The 24,907-nt window shown below is 39.4% G+C and overlaps 2 protein-coding genes across 3 annotated transcripts; both read left to right on the top strand.

Annotated features, from left to right (window-relative positions):
* Positions 1–583: 583 nt before the first annotated feature.
* fnbp4 (formin binding protein 4) lies at positions 584–12,348 on the top strand. 2 transcript variants are annotated; one of them, XM_042496282.2, is made up of 17 exons: positions 584–722; positions 2,562–2,642; positions 2,737–2,867; positions 3,859–4,033; positions 4,940–5,087; positions 5,268–5,370; positions 5,472–5,816; positions 6,475–6,667; positions 6,800–6,939; positions 7,025–7,129; positions 7,456–7,589; positions 8,573–8,742; positions 9,738–10,039; positions 10,156–10,273; positions 10,528–10,721; positions 11,523–11,680; positions 11,827–12,348. In XM_042496282.2, exons 1-17 carry the CDS (start codon positions 719–721, stop codon positions 11,915–11,917), a joined length of 2,592 nt encoding a protein of 863 aa, XP_042352216.1. In that variant the 5' UTR covers positions 584–718; the 3' UTR covers positions 11,918–12,348. The 2 variants fall into 2 exon arrangements, with proteins under 2 accessions (XP_042352216.1, XP_042352215.1); XM_042496281.2 differs by having other exon boundaries at positions 657–842.
* An 830-nt stretch (positions 12,349–13,178) lies between these two features.
* Positions 13,179–24,810, top strand: agbl2 (AGBL carboxypeptidase 2). The gene is made up of 23 exons (XM_088080027.1): positions 13,179–13,368; positions 13,671–13,720; positions 14,741–14,861; positions 15,322–15,495; positions 15,910–16,017; positions 16,939–17,086; positions 17,242–17,494; positions 18,410–18,802; positions 18,995–19,137; positions 19,892–20,051; positions 20,178–20,304; positions 20,399–20,499; positions 20,701–20,801; positions 20,939–21,008; positions 21,169–21,291; positions 21,387–21,467; positions 21,575–21,673; positions 21,822–21,912; positions 23,067–23,219; positions 23,349–23,379; positions 23,479–23,705; positions 23,846–23,987; positions 24,182–24,810. Exons 2-23 carry the CDS (start codon positions 13,685–13,687, stop codon positions 24,393–24,395), a joined length of 3,096 nt encoding a protein of 1,031 aa, XP_087936153.1. The 5' UTR covers positions 13,179–13,368; positions 13,671–13,684; the 3' UTR covers positions 24,396–24,810.
* Positions 24,811–24,907: the final 97 nt, after the last annotated feature.

Raw genomic sequence — 24,907 nt, 5'->3', positions numbered from 1 at the left:
TAAATTAGTTAATTATTTTAAGCACAGTTTCAGATTTGATAAACCATTATTCTAGTTTTGAAAATGTGAAAAAGGAAAATGTCTCTGCTGCTTGATTTCAACACTCACATCCCTTGTTCTGGCATGTCTTTCAGTAAAATTGCTTTTTTAATTTTTATTTTTATTTAATTAAGTGTAATAAAGTTTTCCCAAATCTAAAACTGTGTTTTAAGAGTCTCTGTCTTTTCTCTGGGATAATCTAGTCCAGGTTTGATATGTTAAGTATAGAGGTTTATGATCTGGACCTGGTCAAATGTTGACAACGTGAAAAATCCTTTTGCATTTTCACAAATAGAATAAAGGTTTCACAAGTATAAAATGTGTTTAAACAATCTTTGGCCTAGTATAGGGGTGACACATGCAGTGAAATCTCCCCTTTTTGCCTTTTTCACAAATAAAATAATGGTTTCACAAATTTAAAAGTGGGTTTTAGACAGCTTTAGGGCTTTACTTAAAACGTCTTATATGCTTGTACCACAATAGGAGGTGCAATCTCCTGCTAAAGCGGAAGCTACGAATCATAAACTAACTTCAGCGTCGTCACTCAAACACAGCTGCTACACACAAAACATGACCGCGTGAACCGGAAGTTGATGTCCTCTTTTGTGCCAGCTCGGAGCAGCAGAGCCGCGACACCGACGCCAGGGACGGGAGCAGGCCCCCAGACTGACAGGCAGCGATGGGTAAGAAAAGTCGCCTCACAGGCGGAGCGGTCGGTCGGAGAACAATTCTACAGCTTTCACCTCCCGGACTCCGCGGTGGGAATGCCGGAGAGAGGGAAGAAGCACCGTCGGGATCCGATGGTATTGTTTAATGTTACCTCAGTGGCTTGTTAGCGACAGGGTAGCTGAATGCTAATTGCCTGAGGTGTGAAGACTGGGCCCATCGGGTATAAAAAACACAAACAGAAAAAAGGTTCACTCAACGAAATTTAGCTGCCGACTATCTGGTGCAAAGATACACCACCGAGAAATAGCTAAACGACAGCTATGTGCTAGCTCGTGAAAGAAAACCGTTATTTCCTCTAATGGAGCCACCAGATGCTATCGGTTAGCGCGCTAAGCTAACAAGCTAATAGTTTTTGTGAGCATGCCAAAATAGGCTTATGACAGGACTGGGCCAATTAACCCAAATTAGAAGTACGTATTAATTGGGGGAAATTGTGGTTCGTTATAGATTCTATAGAAAGTTGTAATAATTACTAGTTCAGCGTATGTAGGAATAGAACATAGAGATACAGTCATGGTAAAAGCAAATAGTACTCGTATGTGAATATTAACAAAATATATAAATATGTATAATGTGCTGAGTGTAAGGTGTGTAAAATGTAACACTAAGTGTCTCACGCTATAACATAATGTGTAAACTTAGTATATAAAGTTAGATGTATAAAATGATTTCTGATGTTTAACGGATATATACACAATTAAGAACAGTAATAATACGAATATACACAATATGTTTTGCATGTTAAATAAAACTTATGTTAGAGTTGAAAGAGTGTTGCACATTTGATTAATTGCACAGGGATTGCCATAGTTAAATAATTGCACCAATTATTGCAGTGAAGACAGTGTATAAGAATTTTTGCAGTTTAAAAATCCTATTGCACATAAATACAATTAACCCCCCTTACACTTTACTTGCCTTATTTAGAAGTGTGAGAGTGGTGTCCATGTGCAACAATAACATTCGCTTCTAACTAGCAACTGGAAAAGCTCAAGGCTAACCTCTTGGCTGACTTGCTTTTGAAAATTGATATACAGTGTTCTTAGAGACTGCTAATAAATGCATGTTTCTCTGACCCAGTAAGATGAAACTGTATTCTCAAGGAGTTCATGTTGAGGTTAAGAAAATAAGGAAAAGGTATATTTGTTTTCTACTTCCTCTTAAGGTAAGAGAGGTGAACTTCAAAATTTTACATAAGATTTATTCATCAAACAAGTTTTTAAGATTGAAATATAATTTTGATTCAAATAACAGTGTATTTTGTGAAAGGGAAATTGAGTATTCCTTATAATATGGGGTAATATGGGGGGCAAGCCAGAGTCCAACAAGATGGTATTGTCAGCCCTGACAGAAAAGACTGTCAAATTTTGTGTTTGTGTTGAAGACAAGGATGCAGACTTTGTTCTCAATGTTGTCTTGTTATTGGGAAGGTTTTTTTTATACATAAATGGAGATACTTCAAGACTAAACCCAGTCTGGACCACTGGAAGAATGAGTTAAGTCACTGAAACTTGTTAAAGACAAGAAAGCTCTTAAGTTCTTTTCATTGTTTAAAGTCTCTAAGTTGAGTTGAGATAGCTCTGTTTTTGTTTTATTTATATTTGTATGCATTTTATTTTTTCCTATTTTGCTTTTTGTTCTGTTTCTATTCTTTTTTCATCTGAGATTTTTATCTGTTTGCTCAACCGAATGCAAATTCTATTGATTGAATAGTACTTGAAATGTGCCTTGTTTGTTTTTACTTACAAAGTTCACTTAAAATAACAACAACTCTTGGCTGACATGTGTTACAGATGAACAACAGGAGGGTGATGGACTCAGATTCGCAAGAGACAGACTCACAAACATGAAGACTCCCGCAGTGAAGGCCACAGGTAGAGTAACTGTGTGATTGTGTGGAGCTGTGTGTGCATGCCAGGCAATGGAAAACCATTTAATTGAACAAACTTGTTTTGCCTCCACCTGTAGAGGGCTTGTCCTTGCTTGGAGCCTATGAAGATAGTGATGAAGAGGATGCTGGAGACTGCCAGCCTTCGACTGCAAATTCTCAACACAATCAGTCAGCGGACATTGACAGTACATTGGCCAATTTCATGGCTGTGAGTACAATTTGCTTCATATCTTAATCCTTTTTTGTTGCTGGAGTTTGATCCAATGTTTATGTTGAGTCTGTGTAGTATTTTAAGAAGTTAACTCTTATAAGTGAACATATGCAAAATAAATTAAAAAAAAAAATCAAAATTACGATTTTGCCAATTACAATATCCAAATTACAGGAGCTGCAATTTATTGATAAAAGGCCAAATATGTCACAATATACCATTATACATGAACTTATGTAGTGATACAGAGATGCATCAGCCCACTAATCATATTCCAGATGTGAAGGGTCATGTTTGTTTGGTACAAACCCCCTGCAAAAATCTCATCGGCATTGTCATATTTTTTATCTGTGAAAATTAATTGCAATTCGTGACTCGTCAAAATTGTAATATCTGTCAAAACTAATTGCTGTAAGATTTTTGCATTTTGTGCAGACCAATATTCGTTGTATAACCTGCAATGACAATAAAGGTCTATCTATCTATCTGAAGTGTATAATGAGCCAACTGGAATTAATTTTAAGTTTTAGACCTGTTAGTACTGGTTCGGTTCTGTGTGACTGAAATTAAATAGTAGATTTTGCAAGTGTATCTAGAGCGGTAAATTGGGTTTCTTTACTCATTATATCATTTGACTAAGTGAGACGATAGCAGGTTATACAACAAAGAAGATTCTACAAAGTGCCTTTTTAAAGTAATATTCTGAGGATTCAAGGACCAATTTCTCAGACAGCACAGACACCGTATGTAGAGAACTGAAAGGAGAGATTGTAATTAGATCTGTGGGCCTAATCCATCTTACACAGTTATCAGTGAAAACAAGTACCAAATAAACTGCAGTTTTTGGTTTTGAAGCTGGGCCATTTTCCAGTAATAAATTCCTTTATTTATGTAAAGACAAGTACTTAGAAAAGTGTGGTTCATTATAAGGGCTGAAAACATAGTTAGCCAAAGATATAAGTTCCTGTTACCATTTTTCCCTCCACAGGAGATTGATGCAATCACCACTCAGCCAAGTTCAGATGATGCAGCATCTCATCCCTCTGTCCCAAATGCCACGCCACCGAGACCTGAGGTTAACCCTCAGCAGCCAGCTGCCAGTGGAGAACAGAGCCAACAAAGCACTGAGTTTGCGTACAATACGGAGTACTCACTTGCTGGAGGTAACTATCTGAGCTGTATTTAAGATCAAGTGTTCATGTCCTGATGTCCTTCTGATTGACAATGACTTTTTCAAATATCTGTGTTGTAAGACTTAAGAGACATACTATACATGATCCTAAAATACCAATGTATAGACTCCTACAGAAGAAATCCCTCTCAGTCGTCAGTTATGACCCATCAAAAGTGTGTGGTGGTGTATTTTCCTGCAGAGACTCTGTCCTCTGCCTTCTTTTTATTATTATTTCCATATTTTCTGTGTTTGGAACATTTATGGGTTTGTACCTCCACTTCACTCAAGTGAGGTGGGAGCTTTATATAAAGGTAGCGACCAGATGCCAGACCATAAGCAGGCATTGACGAGACACATCACTGAAAAAATGCAAATATAGCGAGGCGAAACGCTAAATGAGAGTGAATCTGTGGTTGACTTTTACTTTCACTTTTGCTGGCAAGCATGTTTACCAACAGTAATCGACAGTCTTGCATAGTATACCTTTTAACTGAGAAATTTTGTATTAGTTTTAGTTGTCTTCACATCCTAATGAGGCAGTATATTTTTTGTGTATTGTTTTGGCATTAAAGCTTCTGGTGTACTTGGAAAACAGAACAGCCACTTATATTTTTTATATTTAGTCAACTTAAAGTTTGAAGTACAGCTTATCCATACTGCTGCGTTACACGCCAAAGGAACTACTTTTATATTGAAATCAGCCCACTTTAGTATTGCAGAAGTTTCATCATACTTTGGTTCCATGTTCCAAATTGCTACACATTGAGGAAATAATTCAGGATGTAGCTTTCGACTGAGAAGATTGTTTGTGGGTACAGAAGTTGGGTGTAATTTGTCACCTAAAATCTGCAATAATTTGTTTTTTTAAGCTTCTCGTGTATGTGTCTCTCTGCAGTGGGTGTAGAGATGGGAGACTGGCAGGAAGTGTGGGACGAGAACTCAGGCTGTTACTACTACTGGAACACTCTGACCAACGAGGTGTCGTGGGAGCTGCCACACTATCTAGCTGATCAGGTGCAAAGCCTGGGGCACTATGCCAACAGGTGGGAGAAACTGACAGAGAGACAGTATTTTCACAGCTTTGTGAACAGCATCTTTAACTCTGAAGACCGATAAAATCACTGTACCTACATGATCTGAAGTACAATATTTTTCACATCTCTTTGTTTGGTCTCCAGTGCAGAAATTCAGCTGTGTGATATATTTTATGTTGTTCTTTGCAGTTCTACTGTCAATGGCAACGGCACAGCCCATGCAGCTTATCACACCACAGAAAATTCTGCTTCTGCTGCAGCTCTGCCAGCAGTGAAAGAGACCAAAGTGAAGGCACGTTTCATTTAAGTCCAACACAGTTGTGAATAAACTTGATTCTTTTGTGTTTTAAATTTATTATTCTAAATATATCACCCTCATGTTTTCTCTAAAAGGAGGTGATTGAGAGTGTCGTAGGCCTCACAAGTGAAGAGGAGGAGCGCCGTGGCGTAGCTGCATCTTTGCTTGGTCCTCTGATCCCCTCTGAAGTGAAAGAAGCAGAAGAAAAATGGAGAAAAAGGCTGCTTAAAGGCTTGGATGAGACTGAGAACAGTTTAGATTCTGATGGAGAGGGTGTTCGCCCTGCAGGATCCCCCTCTACCCCTCTGCGCGACCCTGACCCAGTTCCCACTGTCCAGAAAGATCCTTGCACCAAAAAGCAGTCGGGAGATAACTCAGACGCTGAGGAAGAGACAGAGGAAGACACAATGGAGCTGGAACTGGCTCTGGAGAGGAAAAAGGTGGGTTATTAATACAGTTCCTTTTTTTCAGTGCGCAGCTTTAATTATAGTCATGAATTACCTTATCAGAGAGTACAGCAGTGGTATGTGACGTTGGGTTCAAACTGGACATGGAATGGCCGTCAAGTGTGCAGATTTTTCATGGAGTGCCTGCCACTTACTTTCTGCGCCCGTGTTGAGCAATGAGATCGTTCACACTGGTAGCACTGCAGCCCAGGAGCTCTGGCAGGGTCACAGTCTGCAGCGAAAGTTTTGGCATCTGGTCTGTTTTTTCTGCTAGCTGTGAACGAATCTGACAGAAAAAAACCCTCTAAATACTCTATTATGAACAATATAAAGTATATAGTAGATATGACACACATGATTGGATCATAATAAATTATGAATCCAGTGCTTCCACGATGCTTGTCAGTTGTGTCACCAAGCAAGCATTGACAGAGACAGGGACAGAGACAGGGACAGAGACAGGGACAGAGACAGGGACAGAGCTCTCTGTGTGATTAGAAAGGATCAGAGAAGGAGAATCTCTGCTGACTGGCATGTTAAAATGCGTTCCTGGTTTGAACAGCCAGGCGACTGCTGACGGCAATTAACAGGGCGTTTCTGCGTCTGGTGTAACCCAGCATAAGCTAGCTTTAACCTGTTTTCTGGTTCTTAGGCTGAGCTCCGGGCACTGGAGGAGGGTGATGGGAGCGCAGGGGGTTCGAGTCCTTGCTCTGAGACAAGCCAAGAAGCCTCTGGTTCTCGCGGCCTTCCACTGAAGAAAAACCGGTGGAAGACTGCCTTTCCCAGTGCTCCCAGTCCTGACTCTAACAGCAGAGGCTCAGATCTGCAAGACAACACAGAGACAGGTGAGCCTAAATAATTACACAAGAGCTACGGGAGGGTGGCAGGAGTAGGTGAAAATGTGTAGACATCCCACTCATTACATGTTTTAAGGCATCAATTCCTGTATACTTAAATGCCTCTTTTGTGTCTTGTAGCACTTTCTAAAGCCTTAGAGAGTGTTGCAGAAGGAGAAGACAAAGAAACGGACAGTTCTGAAGAGAAAACAGCAAAAAAACCTCAGACAAAAGAAGAGTCGGAAACAGCTGAGCTCAAAGTAGAAACACCTGAGCTCAAGGTAACAACAGTGTCAATAAACATAATAATTGTGCTAATTGTGGAATCTATTTTAAAACATGCTTTTAATGCTATTCAATGTGTAGTTTCAGATTGGAGAACTGGCCAACACCTTAACCAACAAGATGGAGTTTCTGGGGATCAACAAAAAGGCGATCTCAAACTTTCAGTTTCTTCTGCTACAAACTGAGGTGAGAGGATCATGGTTCAGTTTCTGAGCAATATTATCATGGCCTCCAGTTGTAGACTTCTAAAATATTAAACACTTAATTTTGTTTCGTATAATTTTTGCACACTGCCATGTGGTAGTACTTAATATTTAATATTCTCATAATAATCCATCACAAGGTGTCATTCTGGAAACGTACTATAGTTACTCTTCTATATTACTCATCAATCTTTTGGCTCCCCTGTCTTTATTTCCGTCTCTTCATCCCCTTGCCTCTACTTTCTGGTCTTCATCTCACTTTTGCCCCCTGCCCCCCTTGCCCTCTCTCTTCTGCTATTTTTCCCCCAGACTCGGATCGCAGATTGGAGGGAGGGCGCTCTGAATGGGGTCTATCTTCGCCGCAGGCTGCAGGAAGCTGCCGAACACATAAAATATTATGAACTTAACGCCACCCCTAAAGGCTGGTCCTGCCACTGGGACAGGTACGCGCTCCTTACCTTTCACATCTCTAAACTCCCTCGTCCCCCAAAAATCTTACCGTGTGACTACAGCCCTCTCAGTTCCAAAGTTGCAGACTTTGTTACATGACTTGGGGGAGAAGCTTAACAAGTCTGAGAGGATCAAAATACTTACCAGAAACAGACTCTTCAGGTTTCTGTGATGCAATCCTGGCACTCTGCCTTGCACGTACTGATAAGGGAGCATCCACTCTGGGCCAGCCTGCTGCCTGTTAAATATACCTGCCACAGAGAAAACTCCCTGTTCCCCATAACACAGACTCTAAAGCCCTTTGTTGTGAGGGCATTTGTAGACTGATTATGGGTCCAGTCAGTGGAAAGTTTTGGGAGGGGTGGTATGGTAGGAAGGTTGGTTGCGTGGGAGAGCTGTGCACTTTACAGGACTACAACCCCCAGAATGCAATGCAGACAGTGGTGCCCCGGAAACGAGGAGGGTCGCATCAAATAAAAGGTGAAGATGGAGCAATGACGGGAATCCAACAGGTCAGACCCACTCTATTTCATATGTCTTCCTGTTTTTTTTTAATTTTCTTCTTTCTGATGTTAAACAAGTTGACTGTGCTGATTTTCTGACCTATGGTTGTTGATGATGATGATGATGGTGGTGCTTCCTCCCTGGCGTCTTCCTGTGTCTGGGAGGGAATGGTTGTCTAAAACGGATCAAATGTGACAACCATGGTGTGAGTTGCTGAACCTAGAGATGATCTGTTTTGCTTTCTTTGTTTTTGAGAGCAAGGTGGGTTCCCTATCCACATCCATAACCACACTCTAATTGGGCCCTACTTTTGGACGGCTAAAGTCGCTGTCCATACCAACACTCCCGCCCCCTACTGTGGCCATTAGGTCCACTCCTTTGCCCCACTGTCCCAGGGTATCATGCCACTCAGCCAGTTTCTAGGCCAGTCGTTGAGACTCTTGCCTTCTATCTCTGTTGTCCCACTCTTTAGAGAGCACAGGCGGTATTTCTATGTGAACGACCGGACCAGTGCCTCCCAGTGGGAATTCCCAAAGGAGGAGGACAAGGACGAGGACCTGAAAGGCAGCCAGGGTTCACAGTTACAGACTTCAAGTCAAGGAGACACCAAAACATCGTCTGCACCTGCTGGTGGGGTCACAGGTCAGTCAGTTGCTGCTGTTGCTGTTTTTTATTCCGCCTGTTAACTGTCTTCTTGAGTGACTTCAGAAAAATAATGCTGAAAAACTTCAATTAATGTGTTCACTATTGAAAATATGCATGGATGATGTTCAGTGAATGTTGCTTTGCTAGATTAAAAGAGTACTTCACCTGAAAATGATCATTTGTTTATAATTTGCTCAGCGTGAGTTTCCCTGAATTTGAGAAGAACGCTGTTTTCCACACACAAAAATACCCCAATTTGCCTCAGAGGGCTTTACAGCATACAACATCCCTGTCCTTAGCCCCCTTACAGAGGATAAGAAAAAATCTCTTTATTATTTGAAGTAAAGGGGACTCGTGATTAACAACTGCAAAACTATATGAAAACATTTGTTCCCAAACTCTCACACTTCTTCAGTATAATTTAAGTGTCATGTGTCCAGTTGTAAACTCAGTACTTCCCAAACATGCAATTTCACCCAAAAAAAATCAGATTTAAATTACTTTGGTGCAAGCAGTCGCATGCACAACTGAGTAGTGTTCCCGGGTATGTACTTGCATTTTAACTCTAATCAAGCGGAGCTCATTTAACGCACAAGCTCAGGGCGTGCTACTCATCGGCAGAGGTTTTAAATTGTGGCGTTTAAGCGAAAATGCATGTGTTTGGGAAGCACTGAGCATATGACTGAGACTAGGATTACATGGGGTTATTGTATGAGAGTTTGTAAATGGATGTTTTGATATATTTTTGCTGTTGTTAAATGCTGATCCCAATGACTTCAATTCATGAAAAATGTTTGCCTTTTTTGGATTCTCCATTCACTGTGGAGGCATGTGAGAAAAACAAAGTTTTCTTCATGAATTCAGGGTAAACGGCTGTGAGAAACTAATATACAAATGGTCATTTTACAGGTGAAGTTTTCTTAGGTTTTCACTGTATGACAGTGCAACCCTTACTAACTCACGAACATGTTATAACTTCTTTTATTTTTTAGGATTGCCTGCTTTTACTCCAGCTGCCCCACCAGCTCCTCCTCAGCCAAATGCATCATCCCTCTGGTTCCCACCTCAACCTCCTCTTCCTGAGAGCCCTCCTCCACCTTCAAACTACCCCCCGCCTCCCCCTCTCCCACCAGGGTCACCACCTCCACCTCCTCCCCCTCCTGACAGCGATGGAGAGATCATGGAGGTGGAGATGGAGATGGATGATGATAATGATGGGGAGCCTCCTGCACCTGGAACCGAGGAAGATGGCAGTGGGAGGCCTCCTTTACCTCCAGGCTCTGCTAGCGTGAAGGTTTGCGAGAAATCAAGTCTCTTCTGTGATTAGCGTACTTAACAATGTTACATGTGTTTATTCAGAACAAAGGAGAACATCGGCTTTTAACTTCTGTCATGTTTTTTCCCTTACAGACTGTCGAGTCATCGGGTCCCTTGGGAAAGGGTCAGAAGCGAAAAGCCAGTCAGCTGAGTAAAGCCATTACTATTGGCAGCAGCCCCATCCTGTACACCCAGCCTGCCGTCAGTGCAGGTAAAAAGATATCACAGTTACATATATATTAATTATATTAGGATCAAAAAATGCCTATTAATGTGAACAGCATTATTAAACACCCTCTAACCCACCCTCTACCCAAAACATTAAACCTTCACAGGAAATTATGAGTGCTCCCAGTCATAAAAATATGGAAAGCGAAGGCATTGCTTATGTTTTAAAGGATATTTTAATCAAGTAATTGCAATCATTTTAAATGGTTACTCAATAAAGGCTTTTCTTGTCTGCAGCTCCTCTAATGTCAGCAGCTGCCTATTGGGGTGTGCCAGCTGTCGCTGCTCCTTTGGTCCCCTGTGAACCTCTTGCCCCACCTGTCCCGGCCCTACCTCCACAACCACCACTGCCACCCTCTCAGCCGCCATTTGAAACGCCTGGAGCCAAAACTCTGCCCATTGACAAGACCAAGAAAGTGAAAAAGGATAAGGTAGGTATTGGCATTCACATTTTACATCAAGTATCAAATAATGGCAGTATATTAGCCAGAAAAAAAAACAGTTTAAATGCCAATGTTCAGGATTAATCAGGGTTTATACAGTCATGGAAAACCTGAAAAAGTAATGGAATTTCACAATCACATTTTCCAGGCCTGGAAAAATAATGGAACTAGTAAAAATCATTGAAAGTTTTGGGAAAATCATGGATTTCACATGTGCAAAATTTTAATAACATTAGTGTAACATAACTGAATTTACTTTCTATAGCTGAAGATGTAACATAGCTTTGTTATGTGTAGACATGTGACAACATTTTGGTTATGTTTTTGTTTAATTGTTCATTACAAAAATGTCTATTTTTATCCCTGTGTTACGAATCTCTGCATGTATGCCCACTAGGCATAAGCACTTTTGGCATAGAGGAGGGGCTTACGAATTTACGAATTTATTTTCCTTCCGATTTTTAAACAAGACATGTTTAATGTTTTTTTTTATCAAATTTTTGGCAATTTTTATAGAGAATGTAAATCATTTTTTTCTTAAAAATACATTTTTAAAGAAAGCCACAGGTTAAGAAGGCATATTTTCTTTTCTAATTTTATTAATACAATTTTTCTTCTTAATATATAAGGCAGATTTTTGTAGAAAACTGAAAAAAAATGGCGTTTTTTTTCTTTTTTTAAGAGAAAACAGGTTTAGAACGCATGTTATCTTAAAAATAATCACCAAAAATTACACCGCTTATCATAGCCAGAAACTGTAAACATTTTTTTTTCTTTTTTTCTCTACAGTCGAAGAAGAGTAAGATCAAAATGCCTTCTCTGGTGAAGAAGTGGCAGAGCATCCAGAAGGAGTTGGATGAAGAAGAGAAAAGCAGCTCCAGTGACGAAGACAGAGATCAACTTAACAAAAAGAGTATTGAGGAATGGAAGCAACAGCAGCTTGTGACGTATGTTTAAGTTTAAATACACTAAAATATCAAACAGTTATGTTGATATAAGGATGTAGCTGCACTGTTCTATGAATCCTCTTTCAGTTTCTTCTGATATTTTTTCATCTTGGAAACCCTTGACTTAACTGTTCTTAATTCAACAGAGGAAAAGCTTCAAAGAATGCCAACTTCGAGGCACTTCCTGATAACTGGCGGGAACGACTGAAGAAACGGAAGATGGCGAATAGCACGTAACATCCGACCTGGGTTATACCAGTTAGAGTTGTTTTTTGTTTTTTTTTAATCCACTCCAACCATTACTATCAGGTCATCATCAATTTGTCAAATGAGCTACGGACTTTCTTTACCATTTTAGTTGTTCATGATGGAGACGTTTAGAGGTCCTTAAATGGCAGGCCATTCACCAGAGGGGTTTGAATGTCCTTTCCTTGTTTTTGTATCCACTGTTGTAATTGTGCCAAAAGACTTGAGTTCATCAGAAATACTTCACCACCATTTTGTAGATGACCAACAGTGTGTTTGGAGGGATTGTCTATTTTATTGAGCATTTTTATACCTGTGTACATATCATGTATAAGGGGATAAGCCATGTTTTTGGAAGGGGAGGGAATGTCAGTTAACTTGTACATTTTGTAAAAAGTTATTAAACTGTTTTTCCAAAGCTACCTGTTTTTTGTCTGTTCTGTCTTTTAGGTAGTATAGTATGTATTTTCATGCCTCTGCTCCGGGGTCATGTTTTCGGGTTGTCTGTTTGTCAACAGAAATCTGGCAGATCTTTGAGATGGCTATTATTTTGAAATTCCACATCAGATCATCCTGACATGTGGTCAGTCATGTTGTGGGGTGTTCCTATCAGTCTAAACCAAGATGAGTCTGTGGAAACAGGGAGTTTATTTTAAATCTCAAAATAGCCAGAAATGTAGGTGACTTGTCATTTTTTCAGATGGCCTTTATTTTGAAATTTCACATCAGATCACCCTGATATTGGGTTAGTCACATTGTGTGATGATCTCCTATCAGTCTGAATCAAAATGAGTGTGTGGAAACAGGGAGTTTATTTGTAATCTCCAATTAAAAAATGCCAAAACTCCAGCAGATTTTTCATATTTGAGATGACTTTTTTTAATTCCACATCTGAGTGTCCTCATATTTGGTTCAGTCTGTGGAAACAAAGTTTTAGTGTGAATCCTCATTTCCTCATTTGAACCCTATTTTAGCTTTGTCCATGAATTACTTCTGATATCTCAAATGGCTTTTATTTTGAAATGTTACATCTCGGCATCCGGTCATTGACTTGCTGTAAAACCCATGGATGTATAAACCAGCATAAAGTATTGACCTGCTATAAACGTCCTCAACGACTACATCCATGGTCACGCCAGCAGCGAGCTTTGCTCTTTCCTTAATGTCTTTTCTACGCGCAACGCAAAAATGTCATGTGGGCTGGCTTGACCGCTTGAACGCCATTCACATGTTTCTACGACAGCTGTGAAGCATTTACTGCACGTCGGAGCTCGAGAGCTTCACTGCCATATCCACGGCAACCGCGGTGTTTTTGAAACGACCAGTTGCTTGGCAACAGCAGGTTTTCAGAGATTCTTCCACTTGTAGCAGCCGCTAAATTTGCTTTTCGCTCCTATGTTTATTAGAGAAATTTTACGTTGTGTTACTGAAATGTAACTGAGGTAAGAGTCACTGATAAATATTGTAAAAACGGTATTGGTGAACAAGTTCAGAGCAGCGCGTGGCAGTTAGTCAACTGAAGAAGCTAAAGAAAATGTTAGCAAGTGTCGTCGAGGTTTTTGAGTTGTTTATGGGGTAGGGCTAAGAAGTTGGGTCACCCGGTCCTGTGCTTAAGAGGGAAGTTGTACTGCTGTATGAGCTGTTGTGTTGGAGCTATCTAGCAAACCAGTAAAATGTACATTTAATAGTTTGTTCTAACAGTACATCGAAGAGCAGTCTTTCTCTGATATTTTACTTTTAACAGACAGGCAGCCGAAGATGCCTATGACAAATTCCACGCTGAACATCTCACATGTAAGTTTTCTTCAACATGTTTTTTTATTTTTTATTTTTTAAATCTTTCATTTCACTTCGACATTATTTCAGACTATCATTATACACCAGGACGATGTTACATGATTTTATTGTCCAAGATGTAAAAATGTTTAATGCCAGGACTTGAGCTACAAATGTGTGCCATCATCATAACAGTAATGGTCATTTTGGATTAAAGGGGTATCAGTTCAGCAACAGTTGGTTTGATCATTAGTTAGTCGTGTGTTATTTACAGTATATTTCAAATTAGCAATAGAATTTATAAGACAGCCATGTCTGGAAAGCTTAATTCAGTTAAATTTAAGTCAATAGGTTTGTTGGCAGGATATTCGACATGTGTTGCCAAAGCATAATTACTATTAAAACACAATGAAATTAGCAACAGATCACATAAACAAATATATTAGTAAAATAAAGTAAAATGGGTTTTTAAACTAGTAAAGTAAATAGAATAAAATATACGTCTATGCTCTACATATAGAGACATACATATATGAATACATATCTCATATGTCTTACACGTATTATGCGTTTATGTGTACCACTTTGTGTGTGTGTGTTTCTGTGTGTGTCTGTATACACATATATACTATAAATAGTGGATGTTTGTTTGAGGTCATTACAGAAACAATTTACAGCAATATATTAACACAAATTGATAGAATAAAATGTAAAAAGAACAAACAAAACTAAAATCCATGGAGCAGAGGAAATATGGTAAATAAATAAAGAGTGGTAAAGAGATGAACACCCGCTGTTATGTGTTCATCTTAATCCATCCTATTATTAGCAATAAGACTCCAATTTGTTATATCTGATATTCTGTGAGCGAAGACCAGATACTGGAATAGGCCTGAAAAATCTATATTGGTTCATGATAACATAATTTATGTTTGCAGTGTCTGGATTACAAGCCTGGGTTGATACAGATGATAAGCACTTCTGTCTTTAGTTCAGTAATTAGGATATAACACTGATGGATTACATTTTTCCATTCAGGCAGAGAAAACACCACCAGCTGTCTCTGCTCTCGGAAATTGGTGGAAAACGCATCAGCTGGACAAATGGGAAACCAGTGACTCCAACGCAAAGGAAGATGAGGAGCAATTAGCAAGGCGTTGTAAGTAGTTTTCACATAGGCTGCATTTGGATAACTTATGCATGTGGACTGTATGTAGCCTAGCTGCAACTGTAATGTGAATTTGAGAGGGTTAATGTAGATCTGTGTCGACTTGTTGCTGTTTAACCTCATTTGACACCACTGTCTCATGTTTGATGTGGTGAATCCTAATATTGACTGTCATGTACAGGTTTGGGTTTACATGTTAGGAAGGAGATGTGGTCACCATTTATGGAATCTCCTTTCTAATGCGCGATCATTATATATTAAACAGGCTCTTTTGTAACTGGGATAATTACTGCCATTAGGTACAGCATAATCCCTTCTTATGTGAACAAGCATGTCTGCGCTAGGTGAGGTAAACGGGCAGACCTGATGAAAAATGTATATCCAGAGTACACTGGAAAAACAGGAGCATGAAAGACCAGTAACTGAAGGTGTGATTCATGTCTCCTCTCAGTATCTTTAAACCTCTGTCAGAATCTGCGGACCAGGCAGCTGCTTGTAGACTTTGATAGTGGCCGACCCATTTTGAGGCTCAGGGCACCGCCGGACCTGCTGAACATCCCATCCATCCCCCAACCCCGTTGGCCCATAGAGTGTGAGGTCATCAGCGACATTGTCCATCACATAGGTAATTAAAAACTGTACTGGAACTGTTATGTTACTAGAAGTGGTGGAATGTAACTAAGTACATTTATTCAGTTATTGTACTTAAATACAAATTTAAGGTAGTCTTCTTGTACTTAACTTGAGTCTTTTCTTTTCATCCCACTTTATACTTTTACTACATTTCAGAGGGAAATATTGTGCTTACTTCACAAAATTTATCTGACAGCTTCTGAATACTTCCTCCCTCACTGATTATTAGACAAGATACAGATATGCACAAAGATGTTAATCAGCACAAAAGTAGGCAATGAGCTGAATTTGTAAGCAGACACAAAATATCTCCAGTAACAACAACAAAAAAATCAATAAATTAACACTTAGCATGCCCTTTTGTTTTTACTGTCAGCACATAATGAAACAAATAATTGTGTTATAGAGTGGGACCCCCCAGAGCCAGAGCCTTTCTACCAGCTCACAGGACATGAGAGGACACCCATGCCAGCAGGAGAGGAGAGGGGGAAAGTGGTGTACTGCATTGACCATGGTAAATTATGGCACCTAAGACTTTTTGTTGTTGTACCAGCAGTTTACGTGTATGGCTGTGTGACAGAGGTGTGGACTCAAGGTGTGTGACTTGGACTCAAGTCATTTGATGACTTCAGACTGGACTTGACAAAATCAAAAAAGACAAGCAACTCGACTTGGACTTCAACAATGACTTGTGACCTCACTTTGACTTTTGACACTAACAAAAACTATGTTGTAGACAGCAAAAAAAAATAATTGCAGTATGCAAAATGTGAGTTTGGAATTACAGATGGAGATGCAGCAACTTCCAAAAAAAGTGTTTTAATTAATATAAATTTGAAAAACCTTCAAACTTTTGAAGATTTATTGTGTTATTACTATGCTGTTAAAACGGCATATTTGGTAAAGAGTGCATGATGACTTGTTTAGGACTCAAAGAACTCAAAGTTTAGGACTTGGGATTTGAGTGTCAAGACTTGAGACTTGTGACTTTTGAAACAATGACTTGGTCCCACCTCTGCTACTGCTCTGCACATTATGTCACCATGGTTTTGCTGATAAATTCTTATCAACATGAAATAATACTTTGAGTTACTTTACGCTTCAGAGGTTAGATTATCTGAATTTAAGATAATCTCCTGCAGTAATATAATATGAGAACAACTTCATCTTAACTCCTTAATGCTTCATGATGTAGGTTTCATATTGATATCACAGTTAAGTACTGCATAACAATGTACAAGTCTTGCTTACAGTTTGAAATGCGATATCATGGGAATTGTGGTGGGCCATTAGATATTAACAATCAGTTTCTAGATAAACACGATACATGCTGTCGCTGCTCTCTGAAAAACAATGTAAATCCATGTTTATTGAAAGCTTCAACATATTTAGCTTTTGTTTTTCACTCTTTTCACATTCTTGTCACTTCTTCAAGCCACTAAACGTCCCTATTTCACCTGCTCCCGTGTTGGAGGATGCAGGGGGCCCGTTAAGAGTGCCACTTGTTTTGACAATCAGACTGACTTCACTCTTGAGTTTGAGTCACGATTTGAGAGTGGGAACCTTCAGAAGGCTGTGCAAGTGTGAGTCTCTAAAGCCTTACCTACTGATAAGTTGCTGCAGCTTCTCAGCTATTACTGTATATATATATGTGTTTATCCCTGTTTGCTGTTTCTCTGGCTCTAGGTTTAGTTACTCTCATTCTCTCTGTCTCCCATTATATTTCTGTCCTGTTCAGGGGTGTCTATGACTATGAGCTCACCCTGCGCACAGACATGTACACCAGAAAGCACACGCAGTGGTTTTACTTCAGGGTCAGAAACATGAAGGCTGGCGTTACCTACCGTTTCACCATAGTCAACTTGATGAAGAGCAGCAGCCTGTATTCACAGGGTATGAGACCACTCCTCTACTCTGAGAGGGCGGCCAACGAGGAGGGTGTTGGATGGCAACGCTCTGGCTCAAATATCAGATACTACCGTAACAATCCGGTAGGTGAAGTTTATGAAATTTCAAAAGTGGCATCTTGACTGGCTTTTCTCAGTAAACTGTACTTTACTAGAACTTTTCTGCTTTTCCAGCATCTTCAGTGTATGTGAATGAAATATGCAGATGTTTTAAACTTGTTTGAAATAGGTTATCATCTTATCATCATTTTGTCTATATAAAAGATGTGTTTTTACTGCATGGTGGTGCAGGTGAAAAAAAAAAATTACTTGGCAAACACCTTTAATCGAGAAATTCCACAAATTGAGTGACAGTATTCAAAAGTTAATATTGTACGTTGGTTTTTGTTCAATTAACTAAATAATTCTAAATGGTATGGTTTTCTTTGGGATATGGCTGGCAATAAAGTTAAGTATGTGATCTTTAGTAAGTAAATTAAAACATTTAGGACCTTCTGTGTTCTGTCACTAAAATGTGACTGAAAAGCAGGATCTTTCTTAACCATTTGAAACCTGCATCAGCATCTGTTTTCTTGTGTTGCATTCAGACAGCTTTCACAAGCATTTAAAGCTTTGGACGCTGAGCAGATTTGTCATAGTTTCTTTAGAAAACATGGAGGAAAATGCAATCAGCAACTTGACAAAAATTGTCCTGCAAAATGCAAGAAATCGATAGATATAGAAAATTACATTTTTTGAAAGTTAAAGAAAGCTAAGGAAAATTTTCCAAAAAACTATATAATTTTTTAACTATCGTAATTGTAGATAAAAATTATGTTACAGAATTTAAATTATTATTAAGTACAGGTCATTTTCTTGTTTGTTTATGTCTCTCCAATGTTTTTTTGGCTCTTTTTTAGGTAATTATCTTATCTTTTTTACTCATGTCATGTCTTCTTGAGTTCCTCATTACCTGCTCACATTGTTTTAAAGTGTAAAAACATATCTGTCTCTATTTAGATTGCAAAGGACAACAACAGTGACACCATCGTCCTGTACTCACTCACCTGGACTCTCCAGTTCCCTTATGACTTAGACACCTGCTATCTGGCCCACTGCTACCCCTACACCTATTCACACCTGCAGCGCTACCTTAGGCGCATCTCTTCCAGCAAAGTAGTTGCTTCATACTGTTCGCTGCGGGTGTTGTGCCACAGCCTCGCTGGGAACGCTGTGTATGTGCTGACAATCACATCCCGGGTGGGCAGCATTAAGGCCAAAAAGGTTGTGGTTGTGACAGCCCGAGTGCACCCAGGAGAAACCAACGGGTCCTGGATGATGGAGGGATTCCTAGATTTCCTGCTTGGGGACACAGAAGATGCTCAGCTGCTCAGGGATTTGTTTGTTTTTAAGGTGAGATACCTCAAGATCATATGTGTTCATAATCATGATCATAAAGCTTCCAGTTTGTGATATTTCTGAGAAATGTATGAAGTTGATGGTGAATGAGTAGAATGATGATGCTGTGTAATGATTCATTGTATGTTGTAATTCTACATACTGCTATTAAACTTTTCTTTCTGATTTTGATGTACGGTGCTGCAGGTGGTGCCAATGCTGAATCCAGATGGTGTGGTAGTTGGAAATTACCGCTGCTCTTTGGCAGGCAGGGACCTCAACAGAAACTACAAGACATTGCTCAAGGATTCCTTCCCCTCTGTGTGGCACACCATAAACATGGTGGAAAGGTATGGCTGTACACATGCATGAACAAAAACATAAAAACACATGCTACATATTTAAGAACTCGTATTTCATGCACATTGTTCAATTTAGTAGAAATCAATGTGGTGTTTTCATCAATCCTCCCTTCTTTATCATTATTTAATTTCTGTATCTGCTAATGTGTCTTGTCATTCAGTACATTGTTAATAATGTGCAAGTCATATGAAAGGCTATTTTATCTTTTAATTTTGAGCATACATAAAACAAAAAATGATCAGTTCTACTTCTTGCCTGTGAGCAACCTGTTTGTGTTTTTTAGAGTAGGACAGTAGACTCTACAGATTGGATTTCAGTAAAAAATGTGTGAAAAAACAAAACAAACACACAAAATTAAAACTCATTGCACAGATTTTTGCATGAGCACAAATCTGCTGTTTGATTTGCATTTACTCCCAGACACAGTCTGTCTGTGAAATATGAATGTTTAAAAACTGCCAGGCAAGTTTTTAGCAAGATTTTCTTTCATTATGGGTCCTTGAAAAGTCATGGTTTTGAAATTTTGTCCTTTAAAATATGTGGGAACCCTGGAAAGATGAAAAGAGGCATGGATTAGAGGCAGGAACTTTTTTCTGCTGTAAATTGTATCTTTAATTATTAAACTTTCAAACAAGCTTCCCAAACTTGTCATGCTGTATTTGCACACTCTCTATTTCTCTCATACATTTTTCTGTTTGTGACTTTGATAAACTGAGTCTTGTTTTGATGTATTTTCCCCAGGCTCATGGCTGAGACAGAAGTGATTCTTTACTGTGACTTTCATGGCCACAATCGTAAAAACAATGTGTTCATGTATGGTTGCAACAGCCGAGGCAATGCTTCTCTGAAGCTGCACGAGAGAATCTTTCCGCTAATGATGAGCAAGAATGCCAGTGATAAGGTAAAGTTGCAATTTTTGAAAAACTCTCAAATATTTATTTAGACTGCATAAAGCAGGGTTTCTTTGTACATCACAAGACCATGCATAATCAAGAGCTCCGTTACACTGAATCGCTCTCTTCAATAGTTCTCCTTTAAGAGTTGTAAGTTTCGGGTGCAGAAGAGCAAAGAGGGAACAGGACGGATTGCCATGTGGAGACTTGGCATCAAAAACAGCTACACTATGGAGGCCACCTTTGGAGGCTCCACTCTAGGTGAATTAAAACTTTCAGGTTGGGTGTATATGAGTGTGTGTCTGCTTGCTTCCTCTTCTCTTGTATGAGCATCTATCATGTGTTTGAATGTTAGGCAACAGGAGAGGAACACACTTTACCACTCGAGACCTGAAGTCCCTCGGCTTTCATTTTTGTGACACCCTGCTGGACTACTGTGATCCAGATCCAACAAAGGTGAGAGATAAATCAGCACTGCATTTTACCAATAAATGCCCCTATATCTGTTGAATAAAATTAAAAAAATAGTATGCACCAAAATAAACCAAGGCAACTGTTTTAAAAGTTTGACTTTTGTAATTTTGAGATGTAATTGTGAACATTTTATGTGTATGTGTGCAGCTGTGTTTTATGTTTGCGCTGTGCTTTTTATGTCAGACCACTTACTGTCTGACAGAGCTGGCAGTAATGTTGAGAAAGGAGGTGGGCAAAGATTCGAGCACTGGCTGTAACGTCTCCATGTCTGACCTGGAAACCAGGTGATACAGTCATTTATTATTGTTATTATTATCTTAAATACACATGAAAAGTTAGACTTGGGCCAAATGGGATATGTACAGTATAAAGTGTTCTCCCTCTAAGCTTGAATGTGAATATTTCTTGTTGGCTTTCACAGCACCAGTGGTTCAAATAGTTCAGATTCTGATGGACTCCCAGTTCATTTACTGAACCAGCTACAAACAGAGGTATGCTGACATAAATCTGCTGCCCCATGGGATTTTTTATGTGACTGTTTTGTTTTCTTTGTAAGGTTAATATCGCATTTGGATCACTGTGTGAAAACGGAAACAGAAAACATTTCATGTCTATTGTCTGTTTATCTTATGCTCCTGCTCTCCTTTACAGCAAACTCCAGTGAGAAAGAAAAATAAACGACTGAGGAGTCATAAAGAAAGGAACAGGCTGCGACAGGAGAGAGTTAAGATTAGCACACAGCCAAGGGTCACACAAAGCAGCATAAAAAATATTGTAAGTGTTTAAATTACCTATTCATTGGGACACAACCATGTCTGGTTAACTTTTACTGACTTTACACAAGACTGATTAACAAACGGTCTTTGCAGGAGTGCAACCTGTCTCAAGAGGACACACCTCAAGAGAGCATCCAGGAAAAGCCTGTGGGAAGACACAGGAAAAAGTGGCAGGTATGAAGTAGAGAGAGTTTGAATATGTTTAGGACACAGAGCCAACCAAACAGAGAAATAGGAGGATTTCTCAAGTTGTTCCATTCAATATTTCTTTCTTTGTGAAGGTAAATGGCCTGATCAGAAAATCTGTGGTCCCTCCTCCCACCACTTACACTGGGGAGGTCAGTCAGGTGACTCTGTGGCAGAGCTGCAAACCTGTCCAGGTAAAGATCATCTGAATGAATTCTCTCAGATTATTGGCACATTATTGGCCAGTCATAGCATACTTTCAATTGCCCACTTTAAGTTTGATATAACACAATCTGTAATTTTGACCAGGATTTTGGGCTTTTTTGTTTTTGTTTGTTTTAGAATGACGGAAACATGAAAGCTGCATGCCCACATTACGGGGTAAACGTATGTCTGCATCACAGTATTTACAGAGCTGTGTCACCTCACACAGGTAACGTTTATCATGTTTCACGCGCCCTTCCACTCCCATAAACTAGTTCCATATTCTGTATGTTATGGTTAATCATGTTGCCTTTCACTTCCTAATATGAAGGAGATCTTGGTAAAGACTCATGAAGTATTTTCTGAAGTGGCAGAAGTACTCACATCTTGCACTTGAGTGAAATAGTAATACCACAGTGTAGAAATACTCTCTCACAAGTACAAAATTATGAGCATCCAAATATACTTAATGCACAAAAAGTGAAAATAGTGAAGTCTTATTTCTTTCCATAACAATACATCATATTTTGTTTGTTAATACTACATTGTATTATTAATCTGAAATCTTAATCTGTTGAATAGTTTAAGTTTTCAGTGTGGTGAAGTACAGTATTTCCTTCTGAGATGCAGTGGAGTAAAAGTATCAGTCATGCAAAAAATTACTCAAGAAAAGTAAAAGTGCCTCAAATGTGCACTTAAAAGAATATGTCACCTGCAAAATGACCATTCGAATATCAAATAATCATGCCGTGTTATGTTGAAGTCAACAAGAAAACTTTGTTTCTTGCATTCCTCCACAGTGAACAATGAATAAAGAAGCTAGTGTACTTTCTTTAAAGTCATTGGGGACTGTGTTTAACAATAGGGAAACTAAATCAAAATATCTGCATAAAAACTCCCACACAACACATGGAGTACAATCCAATTCTCTTTTATGCAGTCATATGCTCAGTACTTCCAAAACACATGCATTTTTGCTAAAAATATTATGATTTAAACAGGTAGCACGCCCTGGACATGCACGTTTGTATAAGCTCGAATTGAGCAGAATTCAAATGCCTGCGCGTACCCAGGCACGCTGCTCAACTGTGCATGAGACTGTTTGTACTAGCATGTTTTATGTCTTAACGTTTCACCAAAAATGCACTTTTGGAAAGTACTGAGCACACTACTGGCTAAATGAGACTTGGAGTTAGATATTTTGGTACAGTTTTGCTGTTGTTAAATGCTGCCCTTGTTCACTTCAATTCATGAGTACCACCCCTGAGTATTTCATTGTCCAATAAATAGAAGTCAGGTTGTGTGTTTCTTGCAGGTTAAAGCAAAAGTATTTTGAACCATCAGTGCATTAGGAAGGGTCTTGTGCTTGACTTTCTTCAACAGATGACCCGGGGGTGGACGCTGGACAGTGGAAATGCTCCTGTCAGCTGCTGCACATGAGTGCTCTCCTTCCATCCTCTCCGAATTTCATACTTTCCAACTGGCAACAGATTCGTCGCCCCCAGCAAACCTTTGTCTCCCGTAAAGTCAACAGAGGTTTGTCCACACACACACAGCTATAGTTTAAGATGGAACTCAGTTCATTTTTTAAAGTTTCGTCATCTCTAAATTAAGCCTGCATCACATTGTAGCACTTTTGTAATGAAACTCTTTTGCCTCTTTCAGGGCTGCCACTTTCCCTCACAGCACCCCACAGGTAAGCCTCAGAGATGCTGTATCTTTATCAATACACTGTTGATAATTATGTATCGAGGAACATTCAGATTCATTATTTGTTATGACTCTCATTTTTTAGGTCTCCCTCATCCATATATGTCAAGATGCTCCCAGACATTGCTCCAACAAAGCGCTTGCTGTCAGGTTTCACCACTGACAAGTTCAACACCCGACATATTTTCAGAGAGGGAAAGTCTTTACGGGTCTCAGGACGTTACTATGTGCCTGAGGCTTCCTCCACCTCACATGCAGACATAACCGAGACCAAACGGCAGAGTAATGAACGGGAAGAAGATTCCTCAGAAGGTTTCATGTGCACACATACTTTACTAATATATGAAACTGAAATGATTAAAAAACAAACAATTGAAACGTATTTTTTTAGCTATCATTGTTAGCGAACTTCACCTCTTCTTCTCAGGTATCTAATCTTGTCATTTATTCAGTGGGTTCGCCACTGTTGTCTTGTATAACACTTGGAGAGCAGAACCAGACAGATCTCAGTCCTGATGCGCCCTGGAGAGGCACTGAACCATGCAGCAATTTATTTGTGCCTGTTGTGAGGGGCACAGACCTGACAGGAGAAGGGTAAGGTAACTTTTAATCCTCTTGAGCACTCTCTCTTTGTCTGTTATTCTCTCAAGTTATTATTATAGTTCAAAGATTTGGAGGGAAAAAAACCTTATCTTTGTGCAGTGATGTTAAGACAAGCATGAAGCATTTCACCTCATTATTCTGATTTTTTAAAATGTTTTCTGTGCTCCCTATCCATTTTCCATCAGACTATGCAAAGAGACTTTGGAGGGCGAAAGGCACCTGGATGTTTTATCCCCCCTGTCAAAGCCTTCAGGCCGCATGAAGATGGAACTTCCGCGTCCACAGAGTGACACCCTCGGTAGGCTTCAGTCTAAGGATATCAGGCACTTTAACTCTGGAAGAGAGAGCCAAATAAGCACTGAGGTGATCACAAGATCATCACAGTCTGCCCAATTGTAGGGCACAATATTTATCATCTGGGAACTGCAGATTTATATTATTCTCTCTATTCTCTGATGTACTTGCACTAATGGATCAATTCGATTATGGTTTGGTATTTTTAACCTGTATAATAACAGATATGTTGGGATAAAATAATTTGTTTAATAACTCATTCAGATGTGGATCAAACTTTTAGAGGTGGGCCTGGAAAGCCACAGGCCCACCCAGATGCACAGCTTGCCCATCCAATAAGATTCAGAAAAACTCAATCTCATAGGAAGAAAATTCATGATTCTGATAGGGAGGGCAAGCTGTCATTCTGTCAGTCAGCAGATTTGCAGAGATAAGCAGCTGGAGGTGCTAATTCTCCAGTCACAGGGCAATATACTACTGCAGAAGAAGAGGGTGCAACAAAACAAACAAGACGTAAAACCTTAAACAGTAAATAAAAACGTCAATACAAGATGGAAATACAATATTTATATTTAAGAAGTTTTTTTTCCTACTTAATTGGTCCACACTGATATACT

Source organism: Plectropomus leopardus, chromosome 7 (assembly GCF_026936395.1).
Source record: "Plectropomus leopardus strain MGB_pleo_1.0 chromosome 7, ASM2693639v1, whole genome shotgun sequence".
NCBI lineage: Eukaryota > Metazoa > Chordata > Actinopteri > Perciformes > Serranidae > Plectropomus > Plectropomus leopardus.
Note: the sequence above shows the minus strand (reverse complement) of the source record. Positions and strands in the feature narration are given on the sequence as shown.

Bases quoted from the DNA above. Each gene is read 5' to 3' on its own strand.
- fnbp4 (XM_042496281.2), top strand. From the start codon at position 719: ATGGGTAAGAAAAGTCGCCTCACAGGCGGAGCGGTCGGTCGGAGAACA. The intron at 2,643-2,736 runs GTAGAGTAACTG...CTCCACCTGTAG, and splicing joins TCCCGCAGTGAAGGCCACAG to AGGGCTTGTCCTTGCTTGGA. The intron at 5,088-5,267 runs GTGGGAGAAACT...TGTTCTTTGCAG, and splicing joins CTGGGGCACTATGCCAACAG to TTCTACTGTCAATGGCAACG.
- agbl2 (XM_088080027.1), top strand. From the start codon at position 13,685: ATGCCTATGACAAATTCCACGCTGAACATCTCACAT. The intron at 20,802-20,938 runs GTGATACAGTCA...TGGCTTTCACAG, and splicing joins ATGTCTGACCTGGAAACCAG to CACCAGTGGTTCAAATAGTT. The intron at 21,913-23,066 runs GTAACGTTTATC...TTTCTTCAACAG, and splicing joins AGCTGTGTCACCTCACACAG to ATGACCCGGGGGTGGACGCT.